Source organism: Chiloscyllium plagiosum, chromosome 22, assembly GCF_004010195.1.
Source record: "Chiloscyllium plagiosum isolate BGI_BamShark_2017 chromosome 22, ASM401019v2, whole genome shotgun sequence".
Classification (NCBI taxonomy): Eukaryota; Metazoa; Chordata; class Chondrichthyes; order Orectolobiformes; family Hemiscylliidae; genus Chiloscyllium; species Chiloscyllium plagiosum.
Genome location: NC_057731.1, coordinates 18,053,238 through 18,081,140, shown reverse-complemented (window position 1 = coordinate 18,081,140; position 27,903 = coordinate 18,053,238). Strand labels below are relative to the sequence as shown.

The following is a 27,903-nucleotide window of genomic DNA, read 5'->3' as shown; positions in this document are numbered from 1 at the left end:
CCTAGAACCAACCAAAATTCGATTACATTGTCCAGATGAACTAACTTAAACATCAAAGATACATTACAAGTAACTCTTCAACATAGCTGAGAATCTGTGTGTCTTCTATCATCAAAGGTTTCACTTTTGAGCTGAACAGCAAACATTGATCTGAACCTTAGTCAGTAAATGAAGCAAATACATAAATAGAAGGAAAAGGACCACCCAAAACTGTTCAAAGTTTTCAAACAACCGAAGACAAAAATAGGTGCTAATTCTATGTGTCTTTGTATGTCTAGGAAAATACTACACCCATTAATGAAGCAACTGAATAGTGAACTGGAAGAGATGACAACATTAGGAGTAATTTCCTCTATCGTGCAACCATAGTGTACTGGCACAAAATCCCTACACAAAATATAAAGGTATCGTTCATGGTTTTTGTTGATCTAACCTAAGGAAGCAGCAGGAAGAGAAATCTATCCTATGTCAACTAAATATTCTAAGTGAAAATCTAGCATGACTATCAAAAAGCAAAGTATTCACAAAGCTTCATGTGAATATTGTTTTTGACTGGTTCCATTAAACGAGCAAGCAGGGTTGCTAGCAACTTTTGAAAATCCATTTGGAAGATTTTGCTTCAATTGTTTACCATTTGGTATGGCATCAACACCAGGAGTTTTCTGAAGAAAATTTTCAATATATTTCAAAGACTTTGCAGGCTAATGAACAGAGCAGTTCAGATTCATCAATAGGAAGAAGGCCACACATTTAATGATGTGTGACTTCTCCATGATGTCCATTCATTTCTTGGGACACATTATCCAAATAAAATGATCCAAAAATGACAATAACCATTCCAGAATTTCCAATTCCAGAACTGGTCCAGCATCTTCAAAAATTTGTGGAAATAGCCAATCATTTAGCAAAGAGGCAGATGATGTGGATAAGGTAAAAACAATGACTGCAGATGCTGGAAACCAGATTCTGGATCAGTGGTGCTGGAAGAGCACAGCAATTCAGGCAGCATCCTGATTTTGCCTGTCCTCGGATGCTGCCTGAATTGCTGTGCTCTTCCAGCACCACTGATGATGTGGATAGACTGCTGACCATCATAGGCAGGCAGCAGTGGTCACAGCACCAGCTATCCCTTGTATCCTTAACTTTTCCCAGTTCTGGTAAAATGTCCCAGATTGATTTCTGCCCCTACACAGATCCTGCCTAACCTGCTAAATATTTATTCAGCATCTTCTGTTTTTGTTTCAGAATTTCATTATATGAAATATTCTATTTTCAACAGTAATAGTTTTTACTATGTCAATTTCCCTTAATACCTTGAAAACTTTGACCAATTTACCCTTAACTTTCACAATTTCAGGGAATGCAACTCGAGTAGGAAATGTCTCCTGATAGTTTAACAATTGGAATCCAGCAATCATCCTGGTAAACATACACTCCACTCACTCTGATATGATCAGCCCTCAGGACCTTCCATAAATACAATGATGGGCTTTTTTTCTTCAGCAGGGTATTTGTACCTGATGAGGCTTTATGTACATTGATTCAGTCAGAACATTAGAACTAGCTGCAGACAATATAGTACTGATAGGTTCAATTGATGTTTACTGTGGCTCCTGGTATTTTCATACATTGTAAACTAATTTGCTTGATTGACATCACATCTACAAGCATCCATTCCATCCACCACTGACATTCAGTAGAGCAGTGAGTAGTATCTACAAGATTGATTGATTGATTGAATGTCACATGTACCGAAGTACAGTGAAAAACTTTGTTTACAAGCAGTACAGACAAATCAGAGTAAGCAAGGATGGACAGATCAAAGAGACTTAGACAGAGGCACACAGGTCACATTGCTTATTCAGGCAATAAAGACCATTCATTAGGCTAATAATGGCTGGGAAGAAGCTTGAACCTGCTGGTGCGTGTGTTCAGGCTTCTGTAAGTTCTGTCTGATGGAAGAGTTGTAGGACAGCACTACTAGGGTACGATGGGTCTTTGATGATATTGGGAGCCTTTCCACAGCAGTGAGCCATGTAAATGGAGTCCATGGATAGATGTTTGACTTCTGTGATGGTCTGAGCTGTGCATACAACTTTCTGTAATTTTGTATGGTCCTGGACAGATCAGTTGCCATACCAGAGCGTTATGCACCCAGACAGTATGCTTTTTGTGATGTATCTATAGACGTTGGCGAGAGTTTTTATGGACATGCTGAATTACCTAAGCTGCCTGAGGAAGAAGAGGCATTGTTGTGCCTTCTTGACCATTACATCTACTTGGGAAGTTTAGGACAGGTCATCGGTTATCGTCGCTCCTAGGAACTTGATGTTCTCCACCCTCTCAACTTCCGCTCCTTTCATGTAGATGGAGATGTGTTCTCCTCCTTCCTTTTTGAAGTGAATGATCAGTTCTTTAGCTTTGCTGACATTGAGAGAGGTTGTTCTCACTGCATCACATCACCAAGCCCTCTATCTCCTTTCTGTATTTTGACATGTTGTTAGATATTCAAAGTACTATGGTGATGTTGTTAGCAAACTTGTAGAAGCCATTTGTTTGGAATTTGGCAACACAGTCGTGGGTGTACAGGAAGTACAGCAAGGGGTTGAGGACACATCCTTGGTGGGAGTGGGGGGGAGGGGGGGGGGGGGGGGGGGTTCCAGTTACCATGGAGGAGGTACAGTTACCTATCTTCACCGATTGCAGAGGACGGGTCAGAAAGCTGAAGATCTAGTTGCAAGAGGGCGGAGCCAAGATCAAGGTCATGGAGCTTTGAGATCAGTCTGCATTGCAGAAATTCACACAAAATTCTGAGACAGCATCTTCCAAACCCATGAGCACTTCTATGTAAATGGATGAAGGCAGCAGACGCATGGGATACCACTACCTGCAGGTTTCCCTCCAGGCCACTCACCATCTTGACTTGGAAATATATCACTATTCCTTCAGTGTCACTGGATCAAAATGATGGATCTAACTACAGCACCATCCATGTTCCACAAGTGAATGAAAATTACAGGCACTGCAATGTCTGGGCTAATAGTAACAAACCGCTGCATGCCTCCCTCAACATGAATACTGCTACTGTCCCCAAAGGGATGGAGACTTGACTTTATATTGTCAAGTCACATGCTATGATGCAATGGTGAAATCATGAGTAAGTCTCTTAAAGGTATATTGCAAACTAACGTCTCATGAGACATAACACAATAACACAACAACACAACACCCTCTTCGATCAATATATCCATCCTAAGGTGTGGTGCACGGTATCACTCTCAGTACTCCAGGTTTGGTCTAACTTGGACTTTGCACAATGTAGAACAACTTTGATTCCCTTATATTTAAAACCACTAGTTATAAAAGTAAGCATTCCATTGACCATTTTAAAAATGATTTTCAGTACCTGTTCATAATATTTTAAACAATGTGTATACCCCTAAGTCTGTTTGGCCCTTCATTGTTTTTAGATTTTCTTTCCTTATTTCAATCCAAAGTGGATAACCTCATATTTGCTATTTTGACATTTATTTACCCCAGTTTTACCATTTAATTAATCCACTGTATTAATATTTCTTTGTAGCTTTGTCATTCTATTGTTTACAATTTTTGTGTCATTGGTAAACTTAAGTATATGGCTCATTATTCTGTTAGGAGAAAATGAGGACTGCAGATGCTGGAGATCAGAGCTGAAAATGTGTTGCTGGAAAAGCACAACAGGTCAGGCAGCATCCAAGGAACAGGCGAATCGACGTTTCAGGCATGAGCCCTTTTCACGCAGAGGGCGGCACGTGTATGGAATGAGCTGCCAGAGGAAGTGGTGGAGGCTGGTACAATTGCAACATTTAAGAGGCATTTGGATGGGTATATGAATAGGAAGGGTTTGGAGGGATATGGGCCGGGTGCTGATAGGTGGGACTAGATTGGGTTGGGATATTTAGTCGGTATGGACGGGTTGGACCGAAGGGTCTGTTTCCAGGCTGTACATCTCCATGACTCTATAATAGTTGAGGCCCCAATATAGGTCTTTGTGGAACACTACTAGTCATATTCTCTCACTTGGAGCACCTAACCATTATTCCTATTTTCTGCCATTGGCTGCTCATTTAAGGCTCCCGACCTGGCCAACAATTTGTTTTCAGTTCCATGAACTTAACCTCAGTGAACAGTCTTGTTTTAGGGATATTATTTAATGCTGTTTCGAAGTCCACATGGATAATAACTACTGACATTCCATTATTCATTATTATAGTTGTCTCCACACAAATTCAGATTCATCAGGCATAACTTACACTTTAAAAATCCACACTGGCTGTCTCCCAGCAGCTGAATATTTTCCAGGTGATTTATCATGCTATCCTTAATTACAGACTATAATAATTTCACATCAACAGACGTTAAGTTAACTAATTGAAAATTCCCTGGGTTTCCATTCTCAACTTTTCTGAAATGATGGAAAATATATGTAAGTTTACAGAGTGAAGGAATGTTTCCTGAATGGAGGGCAAGTTGGAAAATTATCGTTAGGACATTTGCAATGTTCTCATCTGCCTCACTTTAAATCATCTGCAATGGAAATGATCTGATCTCAGTGATGTATCACTGGTGGCACAGTGGCTCAGTGGTTAGCACTGCTGCCTCACTGTGTGGGTTTCTTCCAGGTGCTCCGGTTTCCTCGCACAATCCAAAGATGTGCAGGTCAGGTGAATTGACCTTGCTAAAATTGCCCACAGTGTTAGGTGCGTTAGTCAGGGGTAAATATAGGGTAGGGGAATGGGTCTGGGTGGGTTTCTCTTTGGAGGGGCAGTTTGGACTTGTTGGGCCGAAGGGCCTGTTTCCACACTGTAGAGAATCTAATCTAATCTAATCTAATCTTTAGTGCAATTAGTTTCTTCATTGTTCCATTATTCTGACACTAATTTTGGTGAGTCTCTGATTCTGGTACAATTGTTAATTTTCTTGGAGAGTTCAGCATGCTGGTCTCTCCCTCTACTGCAAAATATTTTTCAAAGTAATAATCAACCATATCCAGCACTTCTGAATTTTCATTTTTGTGCATTGGTAGCATGTTAAAACCAGTTATATCAGTAACAAATACTATTGGTAGAATATAGATGCCTGGATAATGTTGGAAATGGTGATATTTCACAGAATCAGATAAGAAGTCCAGTGAGGTCTACACCGATGTTAGGAACAACTTGTTACATCTTACAGCTCAATTCCAGACAGTGAGGTGAGATTTTTGCCAGACTGAAGTGAAGTACTTATTTAGGAGGAATTCTTGATGCAATCTTATTAACTGCCAATCGTGACTCACTAATATGCAGTTTCCCATTGTACCAACTGAGGCGAGTAAGCTGGATGCGGAAAATTCCTGACATGGAAGTCAAAATGGGTTTTTGGCAACTTCAGTTAGCCCTCACTGAGTATCCATTATCCATGTCCTAACTCATCCAGAATCTCACCCACTTCCTCTGACTCTGGGCATAAATCTATCCTTTGTCCTTGAATGGACCTACTCTTTCGCTGGTTACCCTCTAGCTTCTAATATACCTGTAAATGAGTTGCAATGTTCATTTCTCCTATTTGTCCAAGGGCATTTAATTGACTTTATCTCTCCTAATTCCTCGTTTAAGTTCTTACCTGCTTCCTTTACATTCCTCAAGGGCTTGTCTGATTTCAGTTTCCTAAACTTTACACCTTTTCTCTTTCTTTTTGACTAATATCTTTCAATATCACTTGTCATCAATGGTTGCTGAATCTTGCCATCCTCACCTTTCATCCTCACAGGAACATGCTGGTCCTGCACAGTGATCAAAAGACTCCTGCATGTCTGATGTAGATTTACCCTCAAACAGCTGCCCCAATCTAATTTCTCCAGTTCCTGCTTAATATTACTGTAATATTCCTTTCCCTAATTTAGCACTTTCACCAGAAGACCAGTCTTATTCTTATCCATAACTAAAACTGGAATTATGATCACTGTTCCCAAAATGGTCTCCCACTGAAACTTCAATCACCTGGTCAGGCATCTTCCCAAAACAACATCTAATGTGGCCACTTCCCGAGTTGGACTATCTAAATACTGTTTCAACAAACCCTCCTGGATGTGCCTAACAAATTCTGCACCATCTTTGCCCTTGGAATTAAGTGAGTCCCAGTCAATATTGGGAAGTTAAAATAACCCTCTGCAACAACTTGGTTATTTTTACATCCTTCCATAATCTGCTTACATATCTGTTCCTCTATTTCCCGCTTATAATTTGGCATAACAGGATTGAGCCTTTCTTATTCCTCTTCCCATATAGCAACTGTGGATGAGTCATCCCAGATATCCTCACTTATTACAGCTATGGCATTCTCCATAAATCAGTAATGCAACTCCCCCTTTTACATCATTCTCTATCACAACTGAAACATCCAAACCCTGGAACATTGAGCTGCCAGTCCTGCCCTTCTTTCAACCAAGTTTCTGTAATGGCTACAGTTTCATAGTTCTGGTAACTAATCCAGGTTCTAAGCTTGTCTGTCTTATCTTTTATACTCCTTGCATTGAAATAAACCTCCAGGATCTCCATTCCCACCATGTTTATTAACTTGGCCCTGCTTGCTCTCCCTATTAAACTTACTTGACTTAAGCTCTACCTCAATCACTGCCCTTACTGACCTACTACTTTTGTTCCCATAACTCTGCTACAGTGCAGGAAGCTACAATACAAAGGGATTTGGGAGTTCTTGTCCATGAATCGCAAAAAGTTTGTATCGAAGTTCAGCGGACATGGGCACACAAATGAAATGTTGGCCTTTATTCCAAAAGGAATGGAATATTAAAAGTAGGAAAGGTTTGCTAAAACCATTCAACACACTAGTTAGCCCATAGCTGGAATACTGTGAACAATTTTAGGTCTCTTATCGAAGGAAATATACACTGGCATTGGAGGTAGCCCAGAGAAGAGCTGATATCATGAGGTTGACAAGCTATATAGAATGATTGTTTTATAAGGAGAGGTTAAGTAAATTGGACCTATACTCACTGCAATATAGAAGTTTGGGAGATAATCTTATTGAAATATACAAGAGTCTAGGGGGACTTGATAAGGTATATGTGGAGAGATTGTTTCCCCTATGGGAGAGCAAAGGAACAGAGGGCATAATCTCAGAATAAGAGGTCACACATTTAAGACATAGATGATAAGAATTTTACTTCTTCCTGATAATCTGTTGTATTCTTTATATAATGGGCTGTTGAGGTGAGGTCATTAAGTATATTCATGCCTGAGAAAGACAGATTTTTAATCAGTAAGGGATTCTAGGATTTTGGGGAAAGGCAACAAAGTGGAGTTGAGGATTGTCAGATAAGGCATGATCAGCAAGTCTGATGGGACAGATTTAATGGGTTGAATGGCCTACTTTGACTTCTATGTCTTATTGTCTTACCCAAAACTGTTACCCAACAAGAGGAAGCCATGCTCATTTACAAACCGACCCAGGTAATACCCAGAATCTTTTATCCCATTGTTAGTTGGAAGAATTTATTTCCTTAAGTGCACCCAATCAACATCTGTTTGCCTGTGAAAACTTTCTTTGTCCTCCTCTGATGGTACATCATTTCTAAAAAGAGGAAGTAGCTTGGTTAGGTGCAGTCTACTGTCTCTACAAGACGTGGGAGAGATTGAGAGAAAATGGCATTCATCATGACAATTACCAAACACTAATAAGTCCCAGGCAGAAGTCCCAGAATTTCATGCTACAAAATACTGCCAGTCGATGTGTCCCATATTTACTAAAGGTAGCCTTCTAACAACGTTTCAGCTGTCATTGCATCTCACGCACAGTTGTTTCTCAGTAGGGTATTCATTGTAAGATGCAATGTATCATATAGCTAGAATTTCAAACATGAAATAATTGCAACAAAATTTAAGTATATGATGTCACAGTCACTTTTGGCTTCACTGTCCTTCACTCTTTTGTTGGCAAGTTAATGTAGCATAAAATTCAAAAAGTCTCTCAAGGCATCAGTTCTGACTCCCTGACAAAACTATCCTGGATAATGAGAGACAGCACAGAACGAATCTAATAAAGGTGAAGTTATAAATCACCCCTAAATTCAGATTGATTCCTAAACTCAGGCACAATTTCCACAGCAAGTTCTCTAATTGTTTGAATATTTTTATGTTGAAACAAAGAACTTTCTTATAATTGTTCTAAGAATGTTATGCTCTTAGTTCTGTACATTGTCCTTACTAATGGTTTCCACCACTCCTCCCTCTAATTAAGCATGTTATACTTCAAACAACTTGGGTGGTTGGGATTAAAAATATTTCAAATCAACACAGAAGATTACTGATATTTGGTTCAGTATACCTTTATCATCATCAAAAATCAGTATTACCTTACCTGGGCAAACACACAGCCTTACACAAACATTTGACTGATAATTGAATTTAGAGTTGCAGCATTTGAATTCAAATTTAACAAAAAATTTTAAAATCTGAAACATATAAACTACCCCAACTTCCATACTACTCTTCTCCTCATTTAGTCCTCACTCATACTTTCTATGGCAGATCCAAGTTTTCAACAATGCACAATCATGCAAAACTTAATAAATAATTTACATTTTGAGGAAAATTTTGAGGTAATTTTGAGGTAATTATCTAAGTGAACATTAATTTAACTATTTCCAATGAAGATCAGGTTGATTCTACACATTTCTTTGCCAAATGTCAACTATATGTAATTACATATAAAGACAGACATGAAAGACATAAACCTGGCAAAAGACAGTGCAACCATCTTTAACCAGAAATACCAAATTGGTGATCCTGAGGTTCCCAGTATCCTAGATGCTAATCTTTAGCCACTTGGGTTCACTGAAAATAATATCAATATATGAATGAAGGCTCAGGATAATGCAAGGACTCTGTGCTCTGGCAACATCCTGGCAATAGTACTGGAGACTTGATAGAGATGTGCTGCATTTGTAGCCAAGCTGAGAGCAACATGCAATCAGTAGGAATCCATCATTCTGTCCACCCGGCCCTCTAGGTATCTGTGTTGGCAGCAGGGAGCTAGGTTGCCTCTCCTCTGCAACATCTTTCCTAATTTACGGTCTAGCACCTCTGTTTGAGATGTAAATCTTGGGTTGCATTGCACAGAATGGTAGGCAGCTGGGTTTTAAATGTAGTGCCAGAGGCATCTAAAGCCAGCAATCTCACCAGTGGTGAAGACTTCCACCTCTGTGTCAAAGCAATTTTGTGAGATATGTGCTCAACACCTTGGCTGCATAGAAGATTAAAATAAAAAAGAGATTGCATGTGAAAATTAACTCTGGGCTGTAGCAGAGCAGATCCCATAAAAGCACTCCCCGCTATACTTTAACAGTAAATGGAAAAATCCAGTTCCACATTTTCCTCTCTCATCAACTAAGTAATGGTTGGCAGGGTGCTCAACATTGTCAATGCTGTTTCCCAAATCTCTCCTCTGTACCGTGGTCATGCTTCCAGAACCATAATAGGGCATCCGGTGTCCTCAACTTCCACCCAAGCACCCTCCACATGCAACAGATCAGGTTGCAACAGCTCCAAAGTGACACCAGCACCAAGCACATCTTCATCTAATCTGCATAGTCTAAACCATACCTTCCAGATGAAATAGGGATTTGTTTATCCTTCTTTCAGTATTTATTATACTGTAATTACTGCTCACAATGTGCCTTTCTCCTCCTGGGGAAATCAATTGCAGATTAGGTGACTGTCTCACAGAACATCTTCATTCAGTCTGCAACCAAATCCCAGAATTAGTACATTTTACTTGTCCTCCCACTCTCACTCAGACATCTCTGTCTCAGTTGTGCCAGTGAAGAACAACACCTCCGTTTTAAAGTTAATTAACAACTTTCTGGATTCAACATTGAGTTGAACAATTACAGACTGTAATCTTTAGTCCCATTTTGTTTCACAACTTCCTGCTTATTCATCTTTTTTCCCTCTTTGGATGACAGCTGTTCATGATTTTGCCATTCACACCTCCTCTCAACAGATTATTTGTTTCTCCATTAGTCTCAATTACAAACTCCCTTTGTCCTCCACCAATCCGTTGCCATTTGATCAATTCTGCCTTCTGCCCTCACACAGGCTTCACCTTCACTTTTATTTATCTACAACAAGCCCATCTTTTCACATTTATTGGCTTGAAACTTGTTACATTTCTAATGTTTCTCAGTTCTGATAGATGTCCAGGCACCTGAAAAAGTAACTCATTTTAGGTCTCCACAAATGCTGTTGTCAATAGAAACCCTAAGTAAAACCATAAAAAATAAGCATCATCAGCACTAAGATAAAAGGGAGAATTGGTACGACAAGTATCCTCATTCAGATGATCAGAAGCAAAGAGAGGAATTTCACAGGTTTTCTTAAGCTTTCAGAAAATCCTCAATAAGATCACGTATGTCCATTCTTAATACAACTTAAATCCATGGATGATGAAGTGGATAAGAAAGTATACCCGAAAAATGGGGGAAAGAGAACATTTATGAGATGCATTATGTCACACTACAGAGAAACTGAGTGGAATATATTTCTTATTTTTGTGCATGATGTAGTGCCAGAAAATAAATGAGACTGGAGCAGAGAGTGCAGAAAGGGTAGAGGAGGCAGTTGATATTTTTCAGAAAGATTCAAACCTGGCACAACTGTGAAGACAAGTGAAGAATAAGAAATTTATCCCAGAATTCACAATATATTACCCAAGGGGGGAGGAGTGTGCAATGTAGATACGTGATGCTGTTAAGATAATTACTGCCTCACATATTTAGAAGTAATTTAGAAATTTAAAAAAACTATTTCAATATTAAGACAATGCAGAGTTCCTATTAAATAGTCACATGTAGACAGGGTGGTTAAGCTCTGGCTACAGGGGGCAAGTACATAATAGCGAGGCAAGGCAACACAAGGCAGAATGCTGCGAATATCCAGCTACGCTTACAGTGAGTGAGCACTATGACACGAGCAAAGAGCCCTCAGGTGCAGCCTTGGCCACTCCAGGAGTTGGGGGCATGTCCCTGAGTGTAGTGCCCTTGCGGCAGCATTACACTCAGTCACTGCAACTCAAGTTGAATTATTGAAGTGCAGAAGAATTCTGTAAGTGGATAAGATATGTGCCATGAGGGTTTTTAGTGTTATGTTGGTTGTTAATATTCGTTAATGTGAGATGTGTGTGACAAGAGCCAATGGAGTATGTCTGAGATATTGCCACCCAGTCCAATATCGTGGTCCTTCAGAACAAGTGTATTTGCCGGGTACCTGTTCTGACTTCCAACTCACGTTTTCTCGAGGTCTAACTTGCTTGGTGCATTATGTAAAATCAAAAGCTAATATCAATGAGCTGAGATGTGCCACCAACAGGGTGATTAAGCAATAGTCCTCCTCAATAAGCAGCTCACTGCTGCCTGGTCAGAAGTTCACCATGCTGCTTGTCAAAAATATAAAGATGCAATAAGATGCTCATTACATTGGCAGATATCTCATTCGAATCCACTACTAATAGACCATGTCGCTGAGAAAATAGAATACAGAACATCGACTATACAGTACAAGAACAGGCCCTTCAGCTCACCATCTCTCTGCCAGCCATTATGCCATTCCAAATTAATCCATCTCCCTGCACATGGTCCATATCCCTCTATTCCCTGCCTGGTCATGGGTCTGTCTGAATTCCTCTTAAACATTACTATCGTATCTGCTTCTACAACTTCCCCAGGCAGAATGTTCCAGGCACCTACCATCCCTTGCTTAAAACACTTGCCTTACACATTAAATCATCCCACTCTCACTGAAAACTATGCCCCCTGGTATTTGATATTTCCACCTTGGGAAAAGTATTCTAACTATCCAACCTGTTAATGCTTGTCATAATTTTATATACTCGTATCAGGTCATGCCTCAGCCCTCAATACTCTAGTGAAAACAATCTAAGTTTGTCCCTTCTCTTCTTACAGCTAGTACATCCCAATCCAGGTGACATTCTGGTAAACCTCTTTTTCACCCTTTCCAAAGACTCCATATCCTTCCTATAGTGTGGCGACCTGAAACGCATACAATACTCCAAATGTTGCCAAGCTAAAGTGTTAGAGAGCTGCATTTGAAAAGTTAACTCTGTTTTCTTTCCATAGATATTGTCAGACTTGCTGAGTTTCTCCAGCAATTTCTGTTTTTGTTTCAAATCTCTAACATCTGCAGTTCTTTATTTTGTTGTAATCTTATTTAGAGAATGTCACTCCCTACTTATTTGTACTAGGTCATCACAGCAAGTTTCTGCCATGGCTCTTTTGGAGGCAATAATTAAACAATTATGTTTATCAAATATAAAATGAAATTCTATACAATGGGTGCACTGAAGATAGTACACCCATTCCATGTAATTTAGGTAATCACTTAATGTGAGCTAATGTACTCTATGCATACATTATGGATGAGAAAAGGTTATGAATTCCACCTTGCTAGCTTTGAACAATGTTGAGAGAAAGAAAATCTGTAAAATTAATTTATTTGTTGCAAATATTCACTTCATATTTTTATTTCAAGTGAAAGAAGGAAATCAGTTAAGTGTATCTGAATTGTGTTTACTTTAATGCAAGCTGTAGGTGTTAACTAAGGATTAATTTATTTTGTATGAACACAGACTAAAACTGTGGCTGTTGTTTCAGAAGGTATACATTTGTAATGCATAACTCTGTTAAATGATATTAAAGTTCAATAGTTCACCAACTGGCTTTTGGGAATACAACATCCATCGCCACTGTCTACTGTAAGATTCCGCAGTATTCCATTTCCCACACTTACACGAATCATAATGGGCAGGCAAGACATGTCTGATTTTCCACTGACTGGCAGTTTTCATCAATTATTCTGACTTACAACAGCATGTTCATACAGTCCTAACCTGACAATTGCTGAGCCTTTATTCAGACGCAGGATGTGACAGAAGTCATTACTGCACCAGGACAGTTTAAATCCAGCACAAGTTAAAATCTACCCCATTGTTTATAACAAGAACTTGCAGCAGGATTAGGCAATTCAGCCTAATCAACTTAATTCAGCCTCAAGCCTGTTCCACTATTTGATACGATCATGGCTGATCTCATCCCGACAATGCATAACTCAGTGGTCACATGACTTGTTCCCGCGAATTGATTAAGAAAACAAAGTTCTTGATTTTTTTGGGAGTGTTCACAAACATTTTATATCACACCTTTTGAAGTTACTTTGCTGTTTTATAAATCTGAATACATTCAACAGGTTGTACATGAATTTTAAGCACCTACCGTGAATATCATTCATCCAGAATAACAGCTGAGTTACACTTTGTGAAAGATAGCAAAGGTGAGACAAATACAGACAAATTGTCAAATGGTCTAGATTACACACAATTATAATTTAGCTTGAGCCGTGTACAACATGTTTAAGTCAATTAACAATGTAATCTGTAGTTCAGTAGTACCTTCACTTTGTCATATAGACCATGGTTGTCCAGCATCATGTTTTTCTCATAATTGGTGTATCTTCTTAAGTCACGTTCAAACTGCTAAATAAATAATGAAATAGGAACAAAATCTATTACAACACATTAAATGTTCAATACCGAAGCTTGCAAAGTCAGTAACAGAAAAGTTGGCCTTATGAACATGATAATTCACCAGCAAAAATCTCCATCATGTTGTGCAGCAGTATCATTGTGCACAATGGGATAGATTTCAAACAGACCTAGCAACTCAAGACTGGGCATCCATGAGGTACCGTGAGTCATCATTAGCAGAATTTTACTCCAACACAATCTGTAACCTCAAGGCCCAGCATATCCTCCACCATTACCACCAAGACAAGGGATCAATCCTGGTTTAGGTGCAGGGGGACAAGTCAGGAGCAGAGTCAGACATTAGTAAAATGAGGTGTCATCTGCTAAAGCAACAGCACAGGACTGCTTGCAGGTCAAACAACAAGGTGACCTTAGAGAGGTTTATAAATCATGAGGCTCATAGATAAAGATGAAAGGCCAAGGTCTTTTTCCAAAGGTAGGGGAGTCCAAAACTAAACTAGAGGGCACAGGTTTAAGGTGGAAGGGAAAGATTTAAAAAGGACCTAAGGGGAAACTTTTCCACAAACTGTGTAAGGAGTGAGTTGTCAAAGGAAGTGATCGAGGCAGTAACAGTTACAATATTTCAAAGACATTTAGATAGGCACGTGAACAAGGGAAGTTTAGAGGGATATGGACCAAATGCAGACAAATGGGACTAGTTTAGTTTAAGATAATCTGGTTGGCATAGATTAGTTGAACTGAAGGGTTGTTTCCGTGCTGTATCACTCTATGCATCTAACACCAACCAACAAGCCAGATCTAAGCTCTGCAGACCTACCATACATAGTTATGAATTGTGGTGAGCAATTAAACAACTTGCTGGAACACGACACTCACAAATAGCCCAATCCTCAATGATGGGGAAAAGGCCAAAACGTTTGCAACAATCTTCAGCAAGAAGTGCCGGGTTGGTGATTCATCTCAGGCTCCTACAAATCCAATCAGCATCACAGATGTCAGTCTTCAGCTAATTTGATTCATTTCACATGTTTTTTGAGAAACGGCTGAAGGCATTCAATACTGCAATTGACAACTTTCTGGCAACTGTATTGAAGACTTATGCTCCAGAACTGACTATGCCCCAAGCCAAGCTATTCCAATACAACTACAGTACCAGTATCTATCCAGCACTGTGCAAAATTGCCAAGGTACATCCTACACACACAGAAACAACAGGACACATCCAATCAGGCCAATTACCACCCTATCAGTTTATGCGATCATACCATAAAAGAGTTGAATGTTATCATCAATATGAAAGAATGCAATATGAAAGAGACATGCTTTCTGTTCACTTTTAAAATATAGGAAGAAGCTGTTTAGTGATAGGAGATCCAACAGAGTTCATTACAAATACATTGAACCTGCTGCAAGTCACTTAATCAACCAAGATAACAAACAGCAATATCCTGAAAGTGGGAGAAAATTCTTCCCAGCGTATTACAATTTCAAGCTCAACTGAGAACTAAATTTACTTGAAATTTGACTAGAGGAGGCCTTGCAGCTTACTGAGAATCCTTTACATTACAAAAATGTCACCCTAGCTAAAACATACACTTATCTAAGGAACTACAGGCCTGTCACAAATGAAAAACAGAGGCAATTATGCTCTGTAATTGCAGTGTCCTTTTTTCTCTATCTGCATCCAGTTTTTGTGTGAATAATTGTGTCAGGCAAATGAGTTAGATGTCACATTTATAAACTTCAAGGGCAAGTATGGGGTATTAAAAGAACTTCTTTATTTCAAACCAATCAAAATAAACTTACTATTGACATCATTTAAATTGGGACACACTGAAGGTGAGTCGACACTCAGGCCTCATATGCAAAACTCATTGATCACTAGAAATGAGAAAATACATAACTTCTGCCCGTGACATCCGAAACATGTTTAAAATTAATGGCTTAATGTGTCCACTGAATAGTAGAGATTCTGCAACAATCTTTAAGCATTCAGACCAGATGAGATTTCAGAGTTTGTTGTCACTTGGAAACAAATAGCACCTTAAATACATTTAGTGATAGATTAAGGATATTGTTGAATATTATTCACTGTTAACTCAGTTGCAACTAGCTCAGATTCTTAAAGAACAGTTTTGGCAGTTTTAGTTTTATGATTTCTTTTGAATTAAATTCCTGGAACAAGCAGAAGGTGCATCTTTTAAAACCTCTGCTGCAATTATAATTTCAAACTACTGCAGATGTTATAGATAAGATAATATAAAAACAATGTGCAACAAAACACAACTGGAACAAGAACAGATGCCTCATTAAATTAATGCTAGTGCTTAGACAAATATCAAAAAGTCTTGAAAATTTGGTTTGGGCTACAATGGGCAGGTAACCAATTTAATTTTTGCAAAGAAATGCTCCAGTAACCCTGGTTCAGCAAACCATGATTAAATCCATATTTGATCCTTGGAATACAAATGCCAGAATAAAAGCATCGTGCATTGATGAGCATTCACATGTGCATATGCTGCCATTGTATAGACCATTTAGACAGATGCCAAAAAGCAAAGGAAGTTATTTTACACTGGTATTAATTTTGTTTAAATTTTATCAACTTTTGTAGAACTGCTGTAGTTACAATGTTATACAGAATTAATAGTTTGACTTGGCCTCTTCTAGTAGATGGAGCATAGATATTTACCTTCAAGAAGTCAATGGATTGAGCAATGTTTGGCCAGACTGCATCAATTGCATCATTTGGCCAGACTGCATCACTTGCATAGAATCATAATAAAGAAAAGAAAATAAGGGAAGTATAATTGCATTTCCCTTGATATCTTTTGCTCTGTTAGTTGAATGTTAGAATGAAGAATTAGCGTTTATAATATACTATTCATGGCTTCAGAGCACCTCAAAGCACTTTACAGTTGATGAAGAACATATGAAACACAGTCCTGAAATGTAGGAGAGAAGTCAGCTGAAGTGTGCACAGTAAGCTCCCAAAACAAAAAAACGTGATCATGGCAAAATAGTATGTTTGAGAAATGTTGGTTGTGGAATGGATATTGGCAGTGAGTCAGGGAGAAATCCAATGTTGGGATCCAGTACCAAGGGATATTCATGATCAAAAGGGAAAGAAGAGAGGACTTAACTTTAATGTCTTAAAAGGAGCATCCCCAATCAGGCAGTGTCCCTGAATATATATTAATGCAACGACACTCCTTATAGCATCTTTTTATTATGCAAGAATGGTGGCTAAGCAGTTCCTGAGACTTGCTTTTGCTGTGGCAAAAGTGGGTACTGCAGATGCTGGAGATTAGAGTCAAGATTACAGTGGTGTTGGAAAAGCACAGCAGGTCAGGCAGCATCTGAGGAGCAGGAAAATCAGTATTTTGGGCAAAAGCCCTTCATCCTTTTGCCCAAAACGTCGATGTTCCTGCTCCTCGGATGCTGCCTGACCTGCTGTGTTTTTCCAGCACCACTCCAATCCTGCTTTTGCTTTGCACATGTTGCCTTGCCATTGATACATTAGAATTCCTGACTACATGTGACACCAGTGGAGTGGGAGCAGTTCCAAGGAATTACTTGACAAATATTTGCTTCAGTCAAAAAGTTCATAACTGATTAACCACAAGAGGTAGAAATCTAATGTTAACATCAACTGTGCATTTGATGTGGAAAATCTGGGTGAAGATTTTTTAGAAGACAGGACTTTTGTGTCCCTCCACCTGAGTCAGTAATATCTCCCCACTTTAATAAAGACATGTAATAATTCAAGGATTCTTAACTGGTTAGAGAGGTGAGGCACAGTGAGATGGGTCTTCATGGAAAGGTCAGTAGGCTGGGAGGGGATGTGAGAGACTGACCTTTTGGGAAAGAAACCCACTGAAGGAGATGGGCCCCACCCTGACAGCACAAGTCTTGACAAGGCAACCCTTTGGCCATCTACCCTCCTCCTGAACTCCTCCCAAACTAACTAATCAGGTAAGGTGTGGCCCTTAAGTGGTCATTAATTGCCCAATTACAGGCCTCAATTGGGGTGAGGGCAAATGACATTACAAACAGATTGGGGCTAGTGTGAGGGTAATGGGAAATTCATCAAGGGGATTTTGGCATCCCATCCCTGCCAACAGGGACTGGTAAAATTCTGTACAATGTCTTCATGGTTTATCACTTGGTAAGCCTTTATTGAATGTTGCCTATTTAATTCTGCTGATGCATTCTCAGTACAGTGGAACATGAAGCATATAAAGTCTGACAGAAGTACATCTCAGACTCAAAAGTATCAGAGGGCAGAGCTGAGTGTGATGACTGCCACTAAGTAGAAGATGCTAGGAAAACTGAAAGGTCTGAAGGTGGACAAATCACCCAGACTGGATGGACTGCACCCCACAGCTCTGAAGGAGGTAGCTAAGAAGGTTGTAGAGGCACTGGTGATGATCTTTCAGTAATCACTAGAGTCAGAGAGGGCTCCAGAGGACTGGAAAATAGTGAATGCAGTACCCTTGTTTAAGAAGGGAGGGAAGCAGAAGACAGGAAATTATAGGCTAGTTAGCCTGGCCTTGGTGATTGTAAGATTGTAGAATCCATAATTAAGAGTGAGATAGCTGATACTTGGAAGTGCATGGTGAAATAGGGCTGAGTCAGCATGGCTTTGTCATGCCTAACAAATCTGCTAGAATCTTATTGAAAAGATAACAGATAAATTATCCAAAAGAGAGGCAGTGAATGTAATCTATTTGGATTTCCCAAAGGCCTTTGGCAAGGTGCCACACAGGAGGCTGTTAAATAAGATTAGAACCCATGGGTTTAAGGACAAGGTACTGGATGGATAAACTGGAGGGAGCAGGGAATGGGGATAAAAGTGCTCTTTTTCAAAATGGCAGTTGGAGACTAATGGAGTTCTGCAGGTGTCAGTGTTGGGACCAAAACCATTCACGTTATACATTAATGACCTAGATGAAAGAACTAAGGGCATTTTTGCTAAGTTTGTAGATGATACAAAGATAGGAGGAGGGACAGGAAGTGTTAAGGAAACGGGAAGGCTGCGGAAGGACTTGGACAGGCTAGGAGAGGGAGGAAAGAAGTACAATACAGTGTGGGATAATGTGAGGCTATGCACTTTGGTGGGAAGAGTAGAAGCACAGACTATTTTCTAAATGGGGAAAGGCTTTGAAAATCTGAAGCACAAAGGCACTTAAGAGAATCTTGATCAAGGACTCCTAAGGCTAACATGCAGGTTCAGTTGTCAATTAGGAAGGCAAATGCAATGTTAGCATTCATTTCAAGAGGGGTAGAATACAAGAGCAAAGATGTACTGCTGAGGCTATATAAGGCTCTGAAAGATTGTATTTGAAATATTGTAAGTAGTTTTGAACCTCGTATCTCAGGAAATATGTGCTGGCCTTGGAGGGAGTCCAGAGGAGGTTTACAAGAATGATCCCCAGGATGAAGAGCTTGTCGTATGAAGAGCAGTTGAGGACTCTGTTTCTGTATCCAATGGAGTTTAGAAGGTTAAGGGAGAATCTGGTTGAAACTGAGAGGCCTGGATAAAATGTACATGGGGAAGACATTTCCACCAGTAGGAAAGACTAGGACCCAAGACAACAGCCTCTGAGTGAAGGGAAAACTCTTTAGAACTGAGATGAAGAGGAATTTCTTCAGACAGAGAGTGGTGAAGTTGTAGAACTCATTGCTAGAGAAGGCTATAGAGGCCAAGTCATCAAATGTATTTAAAACAGAGATGGACAAGTTCTTGATTAGTAAGGACCATCAAGGTTTAAAGAGAGAGGGCAGGAGAATGGGTTTGAGGCATACAAGAGCCATGATTGAATGATAGAGGAGACTCAATGGGCCGAATCACTTAATTCTGATCCTACATCTTTTGGTCTTATACTAATTTTATATGTGCAGATTTGTGCTTAGGTTCTTTAAAAGTAGATTTAAAATGAAAGACTTCTTTCCACAGTTCTTCATGAGTGATTGTGGTTATGTAAAGAGTTAATATTGATTGCCTAAGTTATGCAGACATGTTCATCTGAAAACAGCAGATTCTCTCACGTCCATCCAGCCAAGTTAAACTCTGCATAATTACAGAAAGATCTACAGCTGCATGTACCTCCTGCTGCTGAAACTTCATTGACATCCTAGAGGTGGCTGTAACAGTACGTTGGGAATTTAACTTTAAAATAAAGCAGTTTCATAGCCCTGAATTTTCAAAGGATTTCACTATTTCACACCTACAGTATACAAGACACAAACACCTTAAATTCTGGCATTAATTTGCATTAGATTACATGGTTTTTTTGTGTGAATCTATTCTTAGTGATCTGAAAATGAGAAAATATTGAGATTTAGTGAAAGAAAAACTAAAATTTATTTTCATTTGGATTTTGAGAGCTTCTCCCCCCTGATATATGTGCATACACATGGTGCACCCTGCCTGCAGACCCAGCACATTTGAGCATATTGGCTCAAGTGGATTTGACATTACATTCCCAGCTCCATAAACAATAATTTGTTGATTTGCAGTTTTGCTTCAATGTGTATTAGCATCATTACAGTTTTCAAAATTATAAAATTATGCAGAATAACCCACCAAAAATGTATCTTCCAATAATCTTTTGCAGTTCCTCATTTTCTGTGTGTCAATTTAGAAAGGTCAGTGGGACACCTCCATATTGTTGTTTACAGAACAATACTTGCTGAGGCTTGGTTTGGATTTTTAGGTTCTTCCTGTTATTTATGTCAAACTAATTTTTGTGTATCATTGATAATATTTTTGACTGTCATTGTTTTCCATAATCATTGCTTCTTTATCTTTCCACTTCCAGCACAACATTCAAGTTGCCACTAACTGAAGTTCATGACTATGCACCCAGCATGAGTAGTTCCTCATGATCCCTAATTCTAAAGGTACAATTAGAGATGCATTGGTACGATCCAATTGCCATTACAAAAACATGGCTGCATGTTGATCAGCACTGGGATGTTCAAGGATATTTGATGTCTAAGAAGGACAGACAAGAAGGGAAAGGAGGCTGAGTTGTGCTGATAATAAGGGATAGGATCATTTCATTCATAGAAAAGAATCTCAGAACAGAAGAACAATGCAGGAATCTGTTTGGGTGGATCTAAAGAACCAAATAGCAATGGTAGTGTGGCCTAATATTAATGAGGAGATGACAGAACCTTGTAGCTTCAGCAGCAGACTTATCATGGATGCCTTCAATCTGCATATAGACTGGGTAAAACAACTGAGTACTAAACTGTGGAAGATGATTTTCTGGGATGTATTTGAGATGGTTTTCTAGAGCAGTACATTAAGGGGCCAATAGAGGGCATGCTCTTTTAGATCCAGTATTGTGTAATGAAAAAGGACTTAAAGATCCTTCTCTCGAAGGAAAATAGTACCAACTGCTCCAATTTATCTTTCTAAGGAACTTTCTCATCCCTGGAACCTTTCTTGTAAATCTCTTTTGTATTGAGCTCCCCATCTGTTCTCCTACCTTTCGTGCATTATGACTGCTCGGCCCCTGCACAATCTTTACAGGAATACCTTTCATTTTATACTGTCTCTCCCATGTTTTTCCTACAAAAATATATTGCTTCACATTTCTACACATTGAATTCCACCTGTTGATTATCCATGCGCCCACCAATTTATCAATATATTTTGGAAGCCCTCCTCACAGTTTACAATGCTTCCAAATTTTGTATCATCCACAACCTGGAAATTGCCTCTTGCATACCAAGATGTAGATCATTTCTATGAATCAGGGAAAACAAAAGGTCTCAACATTTCCCAGGAATGTCCAGTACAAACCTACCTTCAGCCAGAAAAATAGTAATTAATGATTGTTGCTTCCTATCACTCAGCAAATTTGCATCCAAGTTGTAACTGTTCCTTTTATTCCATGAGCTGTAAGCTTTATCACAAGTCTGTTGTGGAGCACTGCCAATTACCTTTTCGAAGCCTATGTACATCACATCAACTGCATTACCATCATCAACTCTCTCTGTTATGTTTTCAAAGAAATCCAGCATATTTGTTAGACAAGACTTTCCCTGAAAAAAGCTATGTTGGCTCTCTCTAATTAATATTTGTCCACGTGACTATTAATTCTAACCTGGATTATTGTTCCTCGAAGCTGAGTTTAAACTGACTAGTAGGTAATTGCTGGGTTTTTCCCTACAATCCTTTTGAATAAGGCTGCAATGTTTTTAATTTTCCAGTACTCTGGTACCACCCACATGTCCAGAAAAGACTGAAAGATTAAGAATAATGTCTCTGCAATTTCAACCCTCACTTCCTTTAACATATGTGGAGGTACTTCGTCTGGTTCAGGGGTCTTGTCATCTCGAAATACCAACAACGTAATACCACCTCTTATAAATATCAAACCCTACCAAGTGACTGAGTTTCCTCCTTTGTCACTATAGCCCAGGTAAGGAATGCTCCTTGGTAAAGACACCTGCAGGATATTTGTTTAAGACCTCAGCCATGCCCCTTACCTCAATACAGAAATCCCCTTTTAGATCCCTCATCAGCCCTACTCCTTCTCTTGCCACATTTTTACTGTTGACATGGTAACAAAGGCTTTGGGATTCCCCTTTATCTTTGCTGTCAGTCTTTTGTTTATAATCCCTCATTGCTTGTTTTATTTATTTTTTTACTTCCTTTCTGAACATTTTATATTTGGCTCAGTTCTCAGTTGTATTTTCTACCTGACACCTCTAATAAACATACATTCTCTCCTTTATCTTAGTTTATTCCTTCTGTTTCAATAGGACACTCTGGATTTTATAGAATCAATCATAGCATCCCTACAATGTGGAAAGAGGCCAATTGGCCCATCAAGTCCACACCAACCCTCTAAAGAGCACCCCACCCAGACCTAGCCAGTGACCATAGATCCATAACCTCACATTTCTCATGGCTACTAGCCTGCACATCCTTGGACCCTATGGGGAAATTAGCATGGCCAATCCAGCTATGTTTGGACTGTGGGAGGAAACCAGTGCACCAGGCAGAAACCTATGCAGATCCGGGGAAAACATGCAAACTTCACACAGTCACCCAAGGCTGGAATCAAACCCAGGTCTCTGGTACTGTGAGGCAGCAGAGCTAACCATTGAGCCACCGTGCTGTCAAGTTGTTTTTCCTACCTTACCCTCTTGAAGGAATATATCTTAACTTCATCTGATCCATTGTTTCTTTAAACGTAGCCCATTGATCAGCTGTAATCTTTCTTACTAACCTTTGCTCCATTCTATGCAGCCCATGTTATTCTTGCCCCATCATCCTAATTCCTCTGGCCCAACAATTACTGCCTCCTTGACTCTTGCTCTACCTGACCACCGTGCTCCCAAGGATCAGGTTAATCAGTATTGCCTTTCTTGTTGGACTGGACACCAATCTGCAAAAGTAAATTCTTCTGAACACAATTTAAGAATGTTTGCCCCTCTCTGCCCTTTACAGTACTACAAATCAAACTACATTTGGGTAATAAAATTGCACCATTATAACTACTCAGCAATGCTGGCACCTTTCAATACTTACTTTGCAGATTTGTTCCTTTACTTGCTCTTCCTGCTAATTGGTGCCTTCAGCTCACACAAGGCAAGGTGATTGCACTGTCCTTATTCTTTACCTCTAGCTCAATTGGTTCTGTCCCTGAAACTTCGGAGCCATCCTCTTTCTCTAATCCTGCAAAGCTATGTTGATCAATACTGCCACCCCACTTCCCTTTCTGCCTTTCCTAGATTTTTTGAACACCCTGTAACCAGGAATATTTAACATACAGTCCTGCCTTTCCTTCAGCTAGGTCTTCGTTATCACCACAACATCATAATTCCACATGGCAAGCGATGCATATTGCTGATCAAAATTAATTCCAGACTCTCTTCATTGACTTTGTAAAATCATTCCTTCGTGGGATGTGGGTGTCACAGGCAGGTCAGCATTTATTGCCTGTCCCTACTTGCCCCTTATGAAGGTGCCTTCTTGAACCACTGCAGTCCACATGCTGTAGGTAGACATGAACTGCCATTAAGAAGGGAATTCCAGGATTTTGACCCAGTGACAGTGAAGGAATGACGATACATTCCCATGTCAGGATGGTGAGTGACTTGGAGGGAAATGTGCAGGCGGTGGTGTTCCCCCATATCTGCTGCTCTCATCATTCTGGATGGAAGTTATTGCAGGATTGGAAAGTGCTGACTAAGGATCTTTGGTGAATTTTTGCAGTGCACCTTATAAATAGTACACACTGCTGCTACTGAGCATCAGTGAAGGAGGGAGTAGATATTTGTGGATATAATACCAATTAAGTAGGCTGCTTTGTCCTGGATGGTGTCAAGCTTCTGTAGTGTTGCTGGAACTGGAGCTGGACCCATCCAGGAAACTGAGGAGTATTCAATCACACTCCTGACTTATGCCTTGTAGATAGTGGGCAGATTTTGAGGGCAGTCCTTTTGTCCCTAGTCTCTGATCTGCTCTTGTAGCCACTGTGTTTATGTAGTGAGTCCAGCTGAGTTTCTGGTCACCGGTAACCCCCAGGATGTTGATAGTGAGGGATTCAGTGATAGTAGCACCACCAAATGTCAGGGGGCGGTGGTTAGATTTCCATTTGTTGGTGGGGATCATTGCCTGACATTTGCATGGTATGAATATTATTTGTCATGTGTCAGCCCAAGCCTGGATATGATCCAAATCTTGTTGCATTTCAATATGGACTGATACAGTATCTGAGGAATTGAGATTAGTGATGAACATTGTGCAATCATCAACAAACATACCCACTTCTGACATTAGGATTGAGGGAAGGTCATTGATGAAGAAGCTGAAGATGGTTGGGCCTAGAACACTATCCTGAGGAACTCCTGCAGTGATGTTCTGCAGCTGAGATGACTGACCTTCAACAACTAAGACTATCTTCCTATGTATCAGATATGACTCTAAGCAGCGGAGAGTTTGCCCCCAATAACCACTGATTCTAGTTCTGCTAGGGCTCCTTGATGCCACACTCAGTCTAATGCAGCCTTGATGTCAAGGGCTGTCACTCTCACCTCACCTCTGGAATTCAGCTCTTTTGTCCATGTTTGAACCAAGGCTGTAATGAGGTCAGGAGCTGAGTGGTCCTGTTGGAACCTAAACTGGGCTTCACTGAGCAGGTTACTGTTGAGCAGGTGCTGTTTGACAGCCCTGTTGACGACACCCTCCATCACTTTACTGATAATCGAGAGATGATTAATGGGGTGGTAATTGGCCGGGTTGGATTTGGCTTGCTTTTTGTGTGCAGGATATACCTGAGCAATTTTCTATATTGTCGGGTAAATGCAAGTGTGTTAACTGTACTGGAACAGCTTGCCTAGGGGTGTCACAAGTTCTGGAGCACAAGTCTTCAGTACTATTGTTGTCACGACCCATAGTCTTTGCAGTACCCAGTGTTGACATCCATTTCTTGATGTCACTTGGAGTGAATTAAATTGCTGAAGACTGGTATCTGTAACGTTGGGAACCACTGGTGGAGGCAGAGATAAATCATGCACTCAACACTTCTGGCTGAAGATTGCTGTGAATGCTTCAGCCTTACCTTTTGCACTGCTTGGCCCTTTCATCATTGAGGATGGGGATATTTGTGGAGCCTTCTCCTCTAGTGAGTTGTTTAATTGTTCACCACCATTCATGACTGGATGTGGCAGGACTGCAGAACTTATATCTGACCTGTTGGTTGTGGGATCACTTAGTTCTGTCTATCACTGGCTGCTTATGCTGTTTGGCATGTAGGTAGTCCTGTTTGGTGGCTTCACCAGGTTGACACCTAATTTTTAAGTATTCTTGGGGCTGCTCCTGGCATGCCCTCCTGCACCTTCCATTGAACCAGGGTTAATCCTTTGCCTTGATGGTAGTGGGGGGCTATAAGGTTGTAGATTCTGCTAAAGTACAGTTCTGCTGCTGTTGATGGCCCACAGCACCTCATGGATGCCCAGTCTTCAGACTGTTCAAAGTCTGTCCCATTTAGCACAGTGATAATGTCACACAACATGATGAAAGATATTCTCAATATGAAGGTGGGACTTTGTGTCCACAAGAACTATGCTGTGGTCACTCTTACCAATTCATGGACAGATGGATCTGCAGCTGGCAGATTGGTAAGGAAGAGGTCAAGCATGTTTTTCTTTTTGTTTGCTTTCTCACCACCTGCTGCAGACCTAGTCTAGCAATTATGTCCTTTAGGACCCGACCAGCTTGATCAGTTGCTGATCCACTCTTGGTGGTGGACATTGAAATTCCCCACTGGAATACATTTTGCACCCTGGCACCTTCAATGCTTCCTCCTAGTTGTTCAACAATAAGGAGCACTGATTCATCAGCTGAGGGAGGACGTTACGTGAAAACTAGCAGGAGGTTTCCTTGCCCATGTTTGACCTGAAGCCATGAGACTTCATGGGGTCCAGATCAATGTTGTGGACTCCCTAACTGCATCTGGCTGTGCCACCACCTCTGCTGGATCTGTCCTGCCGGTGGGACAGGACATATCCAGGGATAGAGAGAGTGGTGTCTGGGACACTGTCTGTCAGGTATGATTCTGTGAGTATGACTATTTCAATCTGATGCTTGACGAGTCAGTGAGACAGCTCTCTCAATTTTGGCACTAGCCCAGAGATGTAAATGTGGAGGATTTTGCAAAGTCTGACAGAGCTGTCTTTGCCATTGTTGTTTCAGCTTCCGAAGTTGATGCTAGGCAATTGCAGAACCAGATGTGATATTTCCTTATTTTTAACTGGTCTCACCATCTCTACAGCACAGAGCTTGATTAACCCCACCCAATCCTGAAAAAAACGTAAAACTTAAAAACAATAAAGTTAAGTAAGATCTTAATTTGCAAGCAAGCAAAACTAGATTTAAGAAAAGAAATTATGCCTTGCAGTTTAATGATACACTCTATTAGTCACCAACAAAGCAGAATACAACCCTATAATCTACTTACTAGAGTTTGATCAATGTCCGAGATAATGAGATCCAGAAAATAGTTTTGCCCATTACAATGGAAACCATCAACATATTAAACATTCGTGTCTCTTTTGTGTTTCATTTTAAACCAATGCTGGTAATATTTTCCAGATAAGTCAATCGTTTATTCTTTGAAGTATCAAACAGTTCCTGAATACTTCAACAAAAGAGGTTGTGGAACTTCTACCATGTGGCTGGATTTTCCAAAACACAAGGTCTCATTGGTGATACCCATTTTACCACCAAGCTGCCTAACAGCACATATATGAATCACATTGTGTTCCATTTCTTTAAAGACTGAATGGTCTTGAAGTCCCATGAAAATAAAATTTGAAGACAATATGAAACAAGCTGATGACTCACTATTAACATTTTTACATGGAGGTCCTGTGACTCAGCAGGTAATAAATTTGCCTCGAAACCAGAAATTGAATTCAAGTTCCACATTAGAATATGTAGGCCATAGAAGGAGCAATCATGACACAGGTTGAACAAGTTAATATTCAGCCTGTAATCCTTCCAGTACTCCCCTGTAATTCAACTATAGGAAACCAACAAACACATTTTAGACATTGACTGTGCAAAAGTGTAACATGGGCTTTGCTGGGTAAATGTTAAAACAAAAAGTACTTGGTACATTTTGAACATAAATATAAAATTATTGCATTTAAGGCTATGAGTTAAGAGGCAATTTCTTAACTAATTTGTGCAATATCCAACTGTGTGATATTTTAATCAAGGCTTTTGTCAGTTTGAATATCGCAGAGGACTATCAATTTTACTTATTCAGCAATATTTTAGAGTCATTCCCAGTCTCTGTCTTTTATATAGGCAATTATTAATCAGAAGTCATCTTAATTTTTATCATTTATAAGCAAACTGGATTTTAAAATATCTATATCGGAGTTACTTTATTGTTATTCCAGCAGTGCATATTTTGCTCACCTTGAAATACATTTAAGATAAAATTGTCATTGCTGGTCTGATGCCTTTGATTTCTATTGATGCTCATGGCCTGTGGACATGGCAAAGTTTTAAAATCTTCTTGGCACTTAGAGGAATGTTTCTGACATCAGTGTTTTTTTAAAAAAATAAAAAAATCCCCATTGCTGATTATGTTCTCCCAATTAGAGTCATAGAGTCATGGAGATGTACAGCATGGAAACAGACCTTTCGGTCCAACCCGTCCATGCCGACCAGATATCCCAACCCACCTGCCAGCATCCGGCACATATCCCTCCAAACCCTTCCTATTCATATACCCATCCAAATGCCTCTTAAATGTTGCATTGTACCAG

At 39.9% G+C, this 27,903-nt stretch overlaps 1 protein-coding gene across 2 annotated transcripts in view; it reads right to left on the bottom strand.

Annotated features, from left to right (window-relative positions):
• Positions 1–27,903, bottom strand: part of dntt (deoxynucleotidyltransferase, terminal) — a 233,541-nt gene that overhangs the window by 37,705 nt on the left and 167,933 nt on the right. The window contains exon 10 of one of the 2 annotated variants that reach the window (XM_043712524.1): positions 13,501–13,584. In XM_043712524.1, coding sequence (XP_043568459.1) covers positions 13,501–13,584 — 84 coding nt within the window. The remainder of the gene's footprint in view (positions 1–13,500; positions 13,585–27,903) is intronic. The other variant, XM_043712525.1, reaches the window with a different exon arrangement.